Source organism: Schistocerca piceifrons, chromosome 4 (assembly GCF_021461385.2).
Source record: "Schistocerca piceifrons isolate TAMUIC-IGC-003096 chromosome 4, iqSchPice1.1, whole genome shotgun sequence".
In the NCBI taxonomy this organism is placed as follows: domain Eukaryota; kingdom Metazoa; phylum Arthropoda; class Insecta; order Orthoptera; family Acrididae; genus Schistocerca; species Schistocerca piceifrons.
In genome coordinates this window covers 482,445,162-482,460,683 of record NC_060141.1, presented here as the reverse complement: position 1 = coordinate 482,460,683, position 15,522 = coordinate 482,445,162, and the positions used below count along the sequence as shown (strand labels likewise).

General features: G+C 42.7%; 1 protein-coding gene across 1 annotated transcript in view; it reads right to left on the bottom strand.

Annotated features, from left to right (window-relative positions):
- The window catches only part of LOC124795931 (protein CEPU-1-like), a 383,857-nt gene that overhangs the window by 127,655 nt on the left and 240,680 nt on the right, over positions 1-15,522 (bottom strand). Inside the window, exon 3 of the mRNA XM_047260012.1 lies at positions 6,701-6,908. Within this exon, the coding sequence (XP_047115968.1) occupies positions 6,701-6,908 (208 nt within the window). The remainder of the gene's footprint in view (positions 1-6,700; positions 6,909-15,522) is intronic.

Genomic DNA, 15,522 nt, shown 5'->3' with positions numbered 1-15,522 from the left:
CTAATTTTAGTCTATGACGTGGTATATGGCTCCTTAGTCACTGCATAGCAGCTTCAGCAGATCTTGTTAATAAACTCGAGCTCTGCGAACTGCTAGATAGTCACGAATAAAAACAGTGATCCTGGGAGAATAGCATCTGTTTCTTCAATTTCAAGGTAAGACCAGAAATACTCTTAGACTACCGATTTCGGCCCATAGTGGCCCTCTATAGATTTATTTAATATATACTAATGTAATAACTAATGTAATATACTAATGTAATAACTAGCGAGGAATTTCACATCTTGAAATTGAATTCAAAATCTTTAAAACTCTGCTGCTAAACCGAATGAAACCACTGGCCGAAGGAATTTTAGGCCACATATCAATGTGAGCTCGTCCCCGCGCAGTCTACCGTTGACCACATATTTACTTTGAGGCATATGACAGGAAACTTCTGTGGGTTCAGTCGGGAACTACGCCTCATCTTCATCGATTTTCGGCAAGTTTATGACAGCGTTGACCGCGCCACATTATGGTAAACGTTAGAGGAACCTGGCATCCCATCGAAATACATCCGTCTAATTGCAGCTAGCGACTCCCAGTCAACTTCTGAAGTACGGTGTGGCAACCAACTATCACCTTCACTATCCAAAATGGATTGAGACAAGGAGATCCACTGTCGTCAATAATATTTAACTTGGCCTTGGAAAAAGTAGGCCGTTACACTTGCCGAACCAGAGAAATGGAGATGGTGGGAGAAGACACAATTCTGGCATTTGCTGACAATGTTGTGTTCCTTGGCGATATCCTAGAGTAAATGTGTGCTAATACTTCCCGATTCCTCCAAAATGTAAAGGAAATTGAGCTTTAGGTGAACGAGGACAAAACTAAATATCTTGGAGTGTCACGTCATCGAGTTGTCCCTTCCTACATTGTTTTAGAGGGGCATACCTTCGAAAGTGCTGAAGAGTTCAAATACCTGGGCTCAGTATTAACCGACAAAAGTGAAGTGACGAAAGAATTACATCAATGCATAACAAGCACTAATAGCGTGTTCCTTAGTCTGAACAACCTTTTTAAATCTCCTCTGATATCTCAGAAGAACAAAGTCCATCTGTAGATGATACTGCTAAGGCCAGTACTTTTATACGGCTGTGAAACTTTGGAGACATCAGCAACGACAGAAGATTCAATATGTGCGTTTGAAAGAAAGGTTCTTCGGAAGGTCTATGGACACGTCTACAGTAACATGAAAGGTAAATGGGAAAGAAAGGAGAATGAAGACCTGTACCAGAGGTTTGAAAAGCCACACAATGGACGAATATTGGGATCCGAGGCGACTACAATGGTTTGGCCTCATCTTACGAGCGGACGGATCCCTTCTTGAGAGAGTCCTCCACTCTCAACCCACGGGAAAATGCCCGAGAGGACGCCCAAGAACGCGTTGTAAGGATGGAGTGATGACGATATTTCAAGAAATGGAACCAGCGGTCGTGGAGGATGATGCTGGAGACCGAAAAAGACGGAGTGCCAGCTGCAGCAAATACGTCCTCGTTTGTGATTGACAGACGTTCTTTTATTGGGGTTTTTGTGTTTGTAACGTTTTTTTTCCTATTGTTCTTCTGCTGTAGGCCTCAAAGACCCGCTAACACAATAAATGATGATGCTGATGATGAATAAGTATTATTTTAGAAACTGTTTTGAACATACCCAAAGATGGTTTGTATGGATCTAAATCAAAAGTTTAACGAGAATTTTGTGAACGTAAACTGAAATTAAGGAAACAAATTATAAATACGAGCAGTTGTTCAGCGCTAATATAGTATTGAGCGTGGAATCGTTTCTAGTATTCTACTTTTACTATGCAACACACTTCACCATGCTATCCGGTACAGCCTATTCCCAGCATTGCTTCCAATTTCTTCAAAGGAAAAACGTCAGGCTCATTCTTCTTATTGGCCTACCGCAGATTATTTCTCTAAAACTGAAAAAAAGTCTTCTGTGTTGAGAGCCTTTAACCTTACGGCCCATAGTCACTTGCCTTAAAATCCAATGTTTCACACTATTTCGTCTGTTACTTTCCAGTATACAGATATATGTAACGGTGAGCCAAAACTTGTTGACCACCTGCTTAATTGTTTTTTGGTTCAATTTTTGAACATTGATAGAGGCACAAATTATGTCATTTCGTACAAAAAGAAGCCAACTAGATATGCGGGCCCTGTACCGTACTTCACAACACATGACAACTACAGGTCTTGGGATGACCTGCAGCGAACGTCTCCGGCAGGGAGTGAGTTTCTGTTTGACACATATTTAATTCTTTGTATCTGCATGTTTAAATAGACTCATGCTTTCGATAACACATGGCGAAATTATCAACTTTACTGGGCGTTTTTTCATTGACATACTGATTCCCCACCTGGCCCCAGACGTAGCCGAGCGTTCGGATTTAAGTCGGCAAGTACACTACCGGCCATTAAGATTGCTCCACCAAGAAGAAATGAAGATGATAAACGGGTATTCATTGGACAAATATATTATACTAGAACTGAACTGTGATTATATTTTAACGCAATTTGGGTGCATAGATCCTGGGAAATCAGTATCCAGAACAACCACCTCTGGCCGTAATAACGGCCTTGATAAGCCTGGGCATTGAGTCAAACAGAGCTTGGATGGCGTGTGCAGGTACAACTGCCCATGCAGCTTCAACACGATGCCGCAGTTCATCAAGAGTAGTGACTGGCGTATTGTGACGAGCCAGTTGCTCGACCAACATTGACCAGGCGTTTTCAACTGGTGAGAGATCTGAAGAATGTGCTGGCCAGGGCAGCAGTCGACCATTTTCTGTGTCCAGAAAGGCCCGTACAGGACCTGCAACATGCGGTCGTGCATTATCCTGCTGAAATGTAGGGTTTCGCAGGGATCGAATGAAGTGTAGAGCCACGGGTCGTAACACATCTGAAAAGTAGCGTCCACTGTTCAAAGTGCAGTGAATGCGAAACAGAGGTGACCGATACGTGTAACCAATGGCACCTCATACCACCACGCCGGTTAACACGCCAGTATGGCGATGACGAATACACGCTTCCAATGTGCGTTCACCGCTATGTCGCCAAACACGGATGCGACCATCGTGATGCTGTAAACAGAACCTGGATTCATCCGAAAGATGACGTTTTGCCATTCGTGCACCCAGGTTTGTCGTTCAGTACACCATCGCAGGCGCTCCTGTCTGTGATGCAGCGTCAAGGGTAACCGCAGCCATCGTCTCCGAGCTGATAGTCCATGCTGCATCAAACGTCATCGAACTGTTCGTGCAGATGGTTGTTGTCTTGCGAACGTCCCCATCTGTTGACTCAGGGACCGAGACGTGGCTGCACGATCCGTTAGAGCCATGCGGATAAGATGCTCTTCATCTCGACTGCTAGTGATACTAGGCCGTTGGGATCCAGCACAGCGTTGCGTATTACCCTCCTGAACCCACCGATCCCATATTCTGCTGACAGACATTGGATCTCGACCAACGCGAGCAGCAATGTCACGATACGATAAACTGCAATCGCGATAGGCTACAATCCGACCTTTATCAAAGTTGGAAACGTAATGGTTCGCATTTCTTCTCCTTACACGAGGCATCACAACAACGTTTCACCAGGCAACGTCGGTCAACTGCTGTTTGTGTATGAGAAATCGCTTGGAAACTTTCCTCATGTCAGCACGTTGTAGGTGACGCCGCCAGCGCCAGCCTTGTGTGAATGCTCTGAAAAGCTAATCATTTGCATATCACAGCATCTTCTTCCTATCGTTTAAAATTTGCGTCTGTTACATGTCATCTTCGTGGTGTAGCAAGTTTAATGGCCTGTAGTGTAACTGGTCTGAATTCACAAGTTCGTTGCGGGGCCCTTATTTACAGTGAGCCCTGATACAGAAAGTTCGGTTCACGATTGATATTACAACCCTCTGTTCTTCCTTAGGTAAAATCTATTTTGGCTATCGGAGGGGAAATTCTCATTAAAAGAGCATACGGATAGTTAATTATCCATTTCAACTAGTCAATTATAAATTAATTCAGACCGGACTGCAAAAATATTAGTTATCGATAGTTATCGATTTCTGTAGTTTATGTACTTCAAGACTTCCAGAAAAATCAGAAGATAAGACAAAATTTAGCGTATAATACCATCATTAAAACAATTTAGAGTTCGGGTCATGCACATTCCATATCGCTCAAAAATGTCGCTGTTTTCAGATTTTACAATTAATTTGAGTACTTTCCAAAATCATCAGACTGTTATATAACTTAAATTTTCTCACTAATGTTTCGTGGTAACGTCGACATCGAAAAAGGTTCTTGTTCTAAAGGCATAACGCTTGTAGCGACATTCCAATCCTTCGAAACTTTTAAGTGAATTCTAGGATAGTTCCTTAAACAGCCGACGACCTCCGAAAGATGTTCGACAAAGAACCATATAGACGAGTGACAATAGACATATAAGGTAATGGAATACCTTCACGAATACTTTATTAGGTGGAAGAACTTTTGGGTGACAGATCACAATCTGTTACACTGGATGGCGAGTTTTCATTTGAAGGTGGAGATGTATCAGATGAAGTGTAGGAGAGACGCTGATGTTCTCTAGACAAATAAACACTACACCAGATTTGGACAGAAATACTAATAACGACCTCCGAGAATACAGGACGCTACAGGAAAGTATCGTCGATCGATGACTGTAAGGAAATAGCCGGCCGAAGTGGCCGTGCGGTTAAAGGCGCTGCAGTCTGGAACCGCAAGACCGCTACGGTCGCAGGTTCGAATCCTGCCTCGGGCATGGCTGTTTGTGATGTCCTTAGGTTAGTTAGGTTTAACTAGTTCTAAGTTCTAGGGGACTAATGACCTCAGCAGTTGAGTCCCATAGTACTCAGAGCCATTTGAACCATTTGTAAGGAAATACAGAATATTTTAGACAGTATTTTCAGCTGTCAGTAAATAGGAACATGTAACATCTCGAAATCAAAAGCTATTACGATCTACATCTACATGGATACTCTCCAAATCACATTTAAGCGCCTGGCAGAAAGTTCGTCGAACCATCTTCGCAATAATTCTCTATTATTCCAATCTCGTACAGCACGAGCAATAAACGAACATCTATATATTTCCGTGCGAACTCTGATTTCCCTTATTTTATTATGATGATCGTTTCTCCCTGTGTAGGTCTGCGACAACCAACTATTTTCTCATTCGGAGGAGAAAGTTGGTTTTTGAAATTACATTAGAAGATTCTGTAGCAATGAAAAACGGGTTTGTCTTAATGATGTCCACCCCAAATACTGTATCATTTCAGTGACACCACAAAACGTGCAGCCCTTCTTTGAACTTTCCCGATGTACTCCGTCAGTCCTATCTGGTAAGGATCCCACACCGCGCAGCAGTATTCTAAAAGAGGACGGAGAAGCTAAGTGCGGGCACTCTCTTTAGTAGATCTGTTACATATTGTAAGTGTCCCGCCAATAAGACGCAGTCTTTGGTTAGTCTTCCCGACAATATTTTCTATGTGTTCCACCCAATTTCAGTTGTTCGTAATTGTAATTCGTAGGTGTTTCGTTGAATTACGGCCTTTAGATTTGACTGATATATCGTGTAATCGAAGTTTAACGGATTCCTCTTAGCACTCATGTGAATCACCTCACACTCTTCTTTATTTAGGGTCAACTGCCAATTTTTACACCATACAGAAGATGAACAAGAAATTACTCGTTAAAAAGACAAAATGATTGTTTATATTCTCCTCAATGGCTAGTTGTTACGTTCATCACTACTTTGTTTCACTCATGTGAGAAAGATGTGAACTGAGTTGAAGCTGCTTTTGATGACATCGCCTTGCAGATTAGAACCAGACTACTTCATGAACAGCGACGAGAGTGCCAGGAATCAGGCAGTAAAATAAATGTAGTGTGAGTAGGGCATCCCGTCGGATAGACCGTTCGCCAGGTATAACTCTTTCGATTTGACGCCACTTAGGTAACTTGCGCGCCGATGGGCATGAAATGATAATGATTAGGACAACACAACACCCAATCCCCGAGCGGAGAAAATCTCCGACCCTGCTGGGAATCGAACCCGGGCCCTTGGATTGACATTCCGTCGCGCTGGCAATTTTTTTTTGTCTCATTTTGTTCTATATTGTTCGTGGCGGACGTCGGATGACACTCGTTCAGATTGTTCGTCGATCCGTGCACTCTGTTTTTTTTTTTTTTTTTTTTTTTTTATTACAGGGTAGCTAAACCCTCTGACCGAACACTCTGAGCTGCCGTGCCGGCATCGCTCAGCTACCGGAGGTGGACGATCAGGCAGTGTTGTTATTAGAGAGATATTAACTGTTTAAAAAGCTTTATTGCTTTATAAAACTATGTCCAGAAATGATTTTTGACGTTTTACACTTGCTGTGTTGTCTTGAACGTTCTATCCATCGGGCACAAGGCACTGGAAGGTTCTCTGAAGCGGAGTCACTCCGTTTACTTGCCCCCTGCACGGACATGAATGGGAAGCTTGCAATTTAATAAGCACTCAGTAGCCCAAGACTTGTATCTCAACAATTAAACAAACTGATCTACTACTGAGCAAGACAGAGCGATTACGCGTAAATAAAGCGCAATGACTATGTTTTACCATGGAGCCTGCCCACTGTACTTTGAGGACGGTACTTACCGACTATTTCGAGGTAGCCGAGCTGGCTCTTCATGGGGTCGGTGTTGATCTGGCACATGTACCAGCCGCGGTCGGACTCTCGCACGTCGCGGATGTGCAGGAACCAGGTGCGCCGGTCGCTGTGCGTCACGCCGATGCGGTGGTTCTTGGTGATCACGTGCGCCGCGATCGTCAGGATCGTCTGCGTGTCCACCCGCAGCCACGCCACCTGCCAGTGAGTGGAGATCATCATCATTCAGGAGGGCTGACAAGCGCAGAAACCGTTCTTGGTAGTACAATTGAAACTATTTAGTGACTTTCTTTTCATCAGTGCACTCTTGTAATGTTGTCATATTTATTCAGTGAGAAACACAACCGTGCTTCCTTGCATGCAGGATGGGACGAGACAGGATTCTTAAGACAACTACATACAACAACATACAATATCTACAACTACATACAACTTCATTCTGTGTTCTAGTGCAGGGGAAATCGCTGAAGAGTTTAAGAAGGGTTCATCAAAATTACATGTAAACCGGGAAGCAAGAACGACTGTCCCAATTATGGAGGCATCACATTTCAGTTCTATATACTGTATGGATAGATCCTTAAAACTAGAATTGAGAGCAATTGAGGAAGTAGAAGAACCCAGTGGCTTTTCGGCAGGAAGGTCTTGTATCGGTAACATTTGCTGCGTTAAGCAGGTGACTGACAAGAGAATGGCACAAATCTTCGAGACACACACAGCTTTCATAGACTTGCAGAATGCTTATGACAGTGTACCACTTTCTCTGGTGTGGGAGGTAGTGAATAATCAAAACATTCACAAATGTTGTAAAATAATAAACTGGTAGCCAAGATCGCAGGAATTCTTTTTATTCCATGATTACCGGTTTCGACGAAACTAAAGCCGCCATCATCGGATCTTAGGACACATATGTGCACATATGTGCTACGTATGACAATTTTGTAAAGCCTGCGTGATATAGGCAACTAATAGTATCTCCATTGTTTGCCTTGATGTTGTAACCTTTATGTGTCCTAAGATCCGATGATGGCGGCTTTAGTTTCGCCGAAACCAGTAATCATGGAATAAAAAGAAATCCTGCGTTCTTGGCTACCAGTTAATTGTTTTACAACCATCTAGATCGCTCCCACATGAGCACAATATGCTCCCTACAAAATTCACAGATGTTATGTACAAGCCGTTAGAAAGCGGAAGAAGAGGAAGAAGATACGTCTTACATGTTAAGAAAGCTTAAGAAATAATATAAGCAATGGGAAGTGAAAGTAAACTTTTCAAAGACTGAATACTTGGTTTCCAAAGGTGTAGGAAGGGATCTTGTTATGGACGACATGTTTATAGTAAAGTGTAGTCGATCATATAAATATTTAGCGACAATCATTTCGAATACAACTAGAAGCCACGAGGGCATAAATAATAGGAAAGGGAAATGTGGCAAGTAAGCAGGGGCTGTCCATTATTTGGAATAAAACTACGTCAAAGAAATTGAAAAGGAGGCTATACGAAACTACAGTTGAAAGCATTTGTCTGTATGGTGCTACACTGTGAGAAACCTCCAGGGTCAATGACTAGAACTTACCGGCTACAGTAGTGTAGTTTTGGAGACGAAGTTGTGAAGTAACAAGAAGAGACAAAATAAGATATGAAATGGTACGAGAACAGATGGGAGTTACAAAAGGAAATTGTAGATAAAATTGAAAATAAACTGCTAACATGGCATGGTCATAAGAATGCCAGAGGAAATATGGTCTCCTAAAACATTGCACTGGAAACCTCTGTGACACAGAAAAAAAGGAGGACCCCGGCTACAATTGAACGAAGGAATGGGGCGTACGATGCAGGACAGAGTCGCGCATGACGAGGACTGGCAAGACAGAAGGAGACGGTAACTCGAATGTGAGAGGCGCCGCATCGTATAGGAATCTCCCTCGAACAAGGAGACGCAGACCTCCTCAAGCCACCGTATGGAGCGTGGAGTACGGTCTCTTGTACTACTACTAGTCATTTCATTTTATGATCCACTCGCAAATAGAGGCAGGAAAAAACTACTGTCTTTATGCCTAATTTCTCTTACCTTATCCTCGCGGTCCAAACACGAAATGTACATTGGTGTCTGTAGAATCGTTCTGCAGTCAACTTCAAATGCCGATTTTCTGGATTTTCTGAATAGTGGAAGAAGTGTATTCGGAATTTAGAATAGGATTAGACTGCAGCTGCACAATTTATTAAACGTTTGCGCCGGGCAGGAACTGTAATCTGGATTTCTTGCTCCACGTGTATTATCGCTTTAACCACCTCGGCTATCCAAGCACAACTCCACGACCGACTCACATCTTCATATCTCGCCAAGTCTCTACTCGCACAATTCCTGTGATTCCGCACAGGAAGTGCCTTTATTATTATTGTCGTAGGCTATGCATGCAGCACTATTTGTTTTCGGTGGTGTATGCAATGCCCTTCAGAAATTTCTCAAGGACATTACATAGTAAACCTCAACACACACACTGCAAATAGTGTACTCTTTCTCAGTAGTGTTTAGCGAAAAGAACGTCGTCTTGCTTCTACGGATTCCCATGTGAGTTCACAAAGCATCTCCGTAATACTCGTTTGTTGATCTAACTTAATGGCAACAAATCTAGCAGTACGCCTCCTGCCGGCCGCGGTGGTCTAGCGGTTCTAGGCGCGCAGTCCGGAACCGCGCGACTGCTACGGTCGCAGGTTCGAATCCTGCCTCGGGCATGGATGTGTGTGATGTCCTTAGGTTAGTTAGGTTTAAGTAGTTCTAAGTTCTAGGGGACTGATGACCACAGATGTTAAGTCCCATAGTGCTCAGAGCCATTTGAACCAGCCAGTACGCCTCCGATCTACTTCAATGTCTCCCCTTAATCCGATCTGGTGGTGATCTTAAACACCCGATCAGTACTCAAGTATGTTTAGCACGCGGTCTTCTTTAAAGGTTAATCACAGTTTATTAAAATTCTCTCGACAAAGTCTATCATTCGCCTTTCCTGCGACTATCTTTACATGTTCCTTTCATTTCATACTGCTTTGCAATGTTGTGCCTATATAATCGACGTGATTGTGTAACCAGCAGGCTACTAACATTGTATTCGAATATTGTTTTTCCTGCTACATTCACTTACATTTCTCTACATTTACAGCAAGCATTCATCATCCCACTAGAAATTATTTGAAGTCGTCTTGTATCCTCCTGCAGCGACTCGAAGACGACACCTTCCAGTACACCACGGCGTCATCAGCAAACAGCCACAGACTGTTGTTCACCCTACCCATCAGATCATTTACGAACACAAAAAACAAGAGCGTTCCTTTCACACTTCCCCGGGGCTCTCGTAACGACACGCTAGCTGTCCACGAACACTCGCAGTCGAGGACAACGTACTAGATGCCTTCGAGCCGCTCACATATATGAGAGCCTATACCGTATGCTCGTACCTTTGCTAAAAGTCTACAGTAGGGTACCGTTTCAAATGCTTTCCTGAACTCTGGATATATGGTTCCTCCTTGTTGCTCTTTATCCGTAGTTTGCAGGCTATAGATGGAAAAAAAGGGCAAGCTGAATTTACAGGATGTTTCAAGGACTTTGCGTCAAACGTCTGGGGCTGACAGATCTTTTAATGAAGAACAACTTTTGTTAGAGACAAAATGTTCGCTGTCACATACCGAAGACTGTTGTTATTGATTATGTCCCTGAGAGGCATCAGGGTGCAGACAATCTGCGGTGTTCTTATGCAACGTGTGTTGCCTGTAATTCAGTCATCTGTACGTGAAAAGGCGGTACACGGAGCTCCTGATTCGCATTTAAAATATCATTCTCCGCCTAGAAACACTCATTCTTAACGTTTTCTTGTTGAAAATCACTTTATCAGTACGTAGTATGCAGATGCAACACACCTAGTTAATAGGTCCTGTTAGTTCAGTGAAATGTCGTCGTCCTGGTGCCGATGAATCAGATAAAAAGCCTTCCCCAGACATGAGCCCCATTTTCAGTCAACGGTCTTCTGACTTGTTTTATGAGGACCGACAGGAATATTTCTCCCGTGCCAAGAATTTCATCCCAGAGTAGCAATTGCAATCTACGTCCTCAATTATTTGTTAGATGCATTCCTATCTCTGTCTTACGCTATAGTTTTTTCCCTCTACAGCCCTCTTTAGTAAAATGGAAGTTATTCCCTGTTGTCGTAACAGATGTCCTATCACGGTTCCCCTTCTTCTTGTCAGTGTTTTCCATATTTAGCTTACCTCACCGATTCTGCGGAGAACCTCTAATTCTTATCTTACTAGTTCACCTAATTTTCAACATTCGACTGTAGCACCACATCTCTTCCGTTCCGGTTATCCCACTGGTCACGTTTCACTAGCATACAATCCTGTGCTCCAAACGGACATTCTCAGAAATTTCTTCCTCGAAGTAAGGCCTATCTTGGATACTAGAAGACTTCTCTTGGCCAGATACGCTCTTCTTACCATCGCTAGTCTGCTTTATATGTATTCCTTGCTTCGTCCATCATGGGTTCTTTGCTTTCGAGGTAGCAAAATTCCTTAAATTGGGTAGTCTATCGTTCTGTTGTCGCAATCACTAAAATGAATGGGAATGACAAAAGAGAGGGATAATAATTCTCAATTAGCGTAAGTGACATGTACTGCATATTTGCTACGGAAAGGCATTGAAAAACCATGCAGCAAAGATTTAGTTGAGAATGAAAGAGCAAAAAATGACGACGATAGACAGACGGGACTCATTCTTCCGTACATCAACAAGCACTTTGTGCTAAATTTGCAGGCCTGGAACAGGTGAAGAAATTGATGGTGCAAACAGTAAAACTTCTGAAGACGCACGCATTATTCCATTGTCAGTTGCATTAATTTTCATTGGAGCTGAACTAAGAGAATTCATATATTACTGCAAAGTACATTGGTTAAGTGAAGTGGCATGCCTGAAACGCTTTTTCGATTTAAAATTAGCTATGGTCAAATTTATGAAGGAAAAAGGAGCTCAGGAACGAAAACTAGAACATCGGGAATGAAACGTAGACTTTGCATTTTAAGTAGACTTGACTGCACGTTGCCCACAGTAAGACACTGCGAGTTGACCTGCTTATCATTTGATAGGGATGCATTTAAACAGAAAATCACGTGTGAGGAACACATTCTCACGAAGACAGTCCAGTTACCTAATTTCACTTACGTTAAAGAAAAGGCTAGGGTTAAAGATTCATTGCGTCCTTTAAACAATTAACAAGCAAGTTTTATGAAGATTTTAAGGACACTGTCAGTCGTATATCTGAGCTGTTTCCGGTGGTTGCCGTTCCAGTTGAAAACACCCTTGTGCATATACAGCTGTTGTTGATTGACCTGAAAGGTAATTCCAGTTTTACTGACAAATCAAAAGCGTCAAAACTGTCCAGGACGTCTACATTGCTTTCCTCATGCAGAGTTTGCAAGTCACCGTAATGTGAGTTTGCAGAAGTGCTACAGCTTTCGATCGACACATTTGTGTCAAAGACTTTTTTCCAGTTATGAAATTAAATAAATCAAGCTTACTTGGCAACTTGAGTGCGAAACTCTGTGAAATTATCTGCGTCTTTCCATCTCCCGACAGTTTGTACCAGATAAACTTGTATTATGATTTCAACGCAGCAACAATTGTTGAAAAATATTGGAAATTTGTTTTCTTTGTGATCTGTGTTGTCGAGAAGTGTTAAACATAAAAGAGAGGCGCCATTTCATGAATTGTGTGGCCTCTCCCGCCGGAGGTTCGAGTCCTGCCTCGGGCATGGGTGCGTGTGTTGTTCTTAGCATAGTTTAAGTAGTGTGTAAGTCTGGGGGCCGATGACCTCAGCAGTTTGGTCCCTTAGGAATTCACACACAATTGAACTTTTTTTTTTAAACCTAAAACAAAGTAATATGAAGTGGGACTGTGCTACCATGTGAATGTGGGGCATTGGCAGTTTCTCCCGCTTCCCCCTCTTCGCCCACAGACAGCATGGCGTGGCGGTGGGGGATATGCACTGAAGAGCCAAAGGAACTGGTACATGTGCCTAATATCGTGTAGGTCCTCGTGAGCTCGCCGAATTGCCGCAACACGACGTGGCATGGATTCGACTAATCTCTGACGTTGTGCTGGAGGGAATTGAAACCATGAATTCTGTAGGGCTGTCCATAAATCCGTAAGGGTACGAGGGGGTGGAGATCTCTTCCGAAGAGCACATTGGAGTGCATCCCTCATATGCTAAATAATGTTCATGTCTGGGGAGTTTATTAGCCAGTGGAATTGTTTCAATCAGAAGCGGGTTCCTCGAGCCAATCTGTAGCAATTCTGGACGTGTGTGGTGTCTCATTCTTCTGCTGGAATTGACCAAGTCCGTCGGAATGCACAATGGGTATGAATGGATGCAGGTGATCAGACAGGATGCTTACTACATGTCACCTGTATGAATCGTATCTAGACGTGTCAGGGGCCCCATAGCTCTCCAACTGCACACGCCCCACACCATTACAGAGCATCCATCAGCTAGAATAGTACCCTGCTGTTAAGCAGGTTCCATGGATTCATGATGTCTCCATAGCCATAAACGTCCATCCGCACGATACAATTTGAAACGAGACTCGTCCGTCCAGGCAACATGTTTCCAGTCACCAACAGTCCAATGTCGATGTTGACGGGCCCAGGCGAGGCGTTAAGCTTTGTGTCGTCCAGCCATCAAGGATAACGGGATGGCCTTCGGCTCCGAAAGCCCACATCGATGATGTTTCGTTGAATGTTGATGACCAAGCATTGGAAGACGCAGCAGTTGAACGATTGCCGTTCTTGTAAGATCTTTTCCCAGCCGCAACCATGTCGAAGATTTGACGTTTTACCTGAGTCTTGATATTCACGGTACACTCGTGAAACAGTCCTACGGAAAAATCCCCATTTCATCGCTACGTCGGTGATTCTGTATCCCATTGCTCGTGCTCCAACTGTAACACCACGTTCAATCTCACTTAAATCTTGATAACCTGCCAATGTAGCAGCAGAAACCGATGTTACATTGCGCCAGATACTTGTTGACTTACATAGGGGTACCGACCGCATCGCCGGATGCTGCCTCTTTACGTATCTCTGTATTTGAATACGCATGCCTGTATTAGTTTCTTTGGCACTTCAGTGTATGGAGCGAGGCTGTGGGCTTTGAGATCGTGCCCGAGCATGGCCTATGAGCCGAAATCTTCGCCGCCCCCGCAATACACAGTTTATTTCATTTAATTGATCTTGTAATTCTTCTTCAACTTCACTGAGGATAGAAAAGTCATCACCAAATCTTATCACTGGTTTCCTTTCACCATCAGTTTAATCCCTTCCTTTTATTTCCGTCATTGCTTCTTCGATGTATAGATGAAACAGAGGAACAATAAGACTGCACACCCGTCTTATCCCATTTTCAACCTGAACACTTCGTCACATTGTTACCTGTTGGTGCTTGTACATATTGATATTACTCGCCTTTAACTGTTACTTACACCTATTTTTCTCAGAATTTTTTATTATGTCCCACTTTCAACGTCGAATGCTTTTCCAAGTCAACAAATTCTATGAACGTCTCTGTATTTATCTTCTGCCTTGCTTTCATTATCAAGTGAAACACCAGCTCTGCGAAAACGATCGTGTAGTTCCTCAATTTTCTCTTCCACTCTTATGTATACTGTTCTGACAACTAACATCAACGCATGAGCTGTCAAGCTGACTGTGTGATAGTTCTCTCACTTATCTCCTCTTGTTATTTTCAGAAATGAAAGGATCACGGTTTTTCGATTGTCTGATGATATGTCGTGATCTCACACCCAATCACCCACCAACTTCATTAGCCGTTTGGTTGCTACTTCCCCAAATATTTATAGAAATTACGATGGATTGTTATCTATCTCTTCCGCTTTATTTAATCTAGAGTCATCCAAAGCTCTTTTAATATCTGGATCCCTTATCTCTCCCATGTCCACCCCAACTTCTTTCATCACATCACACAATTCCTCGTCCTGCATTCCTCCACTGTACTCTTCCCATCCACCCACTCTCTCCTCTTTGTTTAACTGTGGGATTCTCATTGATCTCTTAATGTAGCCGCACTTCATTTTAATTTCATCTTAGGTAATTCTGACTTTTCTGCATGCTGAGTCATTACTCCCGATGATCATTTCTTTTCCTATTTTTTGACATTTTTACTGCAGCAGTTTATGCTTGGCCTCCATGTAATTCCTGTTTATTAAATTTCAAATTGAGTATTATTGTTGTATTCCGGTCTTTCACTGAATATCGAGGTATTTCATATATTACCGAAGGATTCTTCGCAGTTTCCTTCCCAGTATCCGTGTTTTTCCGACATTTATGATCACTCTACTTAGAAATGTCCACTCCTTCCCAGCAGAAGCCTACTGTCGTATTCCTTATAGCAGTATACACTTCTTTAGCGTAATTCAAACGTATTCGTCAGTATTTTAGTATACCACTTCCTCCCACACTGATTATTCTGCACGATTCTCTTAAATTTCGGTGTACTCTTCATCATTACTAAATTCTTATCTGAGTCTATATCTGTCCTTATAATTCAGTATCTGATCTCGTAATCTAAGTCTGACCATGGTATAAACCAAGTGGAGTCTTCCCGCATCTCTGGGCCTTTTCCAGTTACCCTCCTCCTTTTGAGTTTCTTGAACAGAATATTCGCTATTATTAACTGATATTTATGGAAAAACTCAATTGTTCTCCTCTCTCGTTCCTACTACCAAGCCTATCTTGTGTTTATTATCAAAGCTAGAC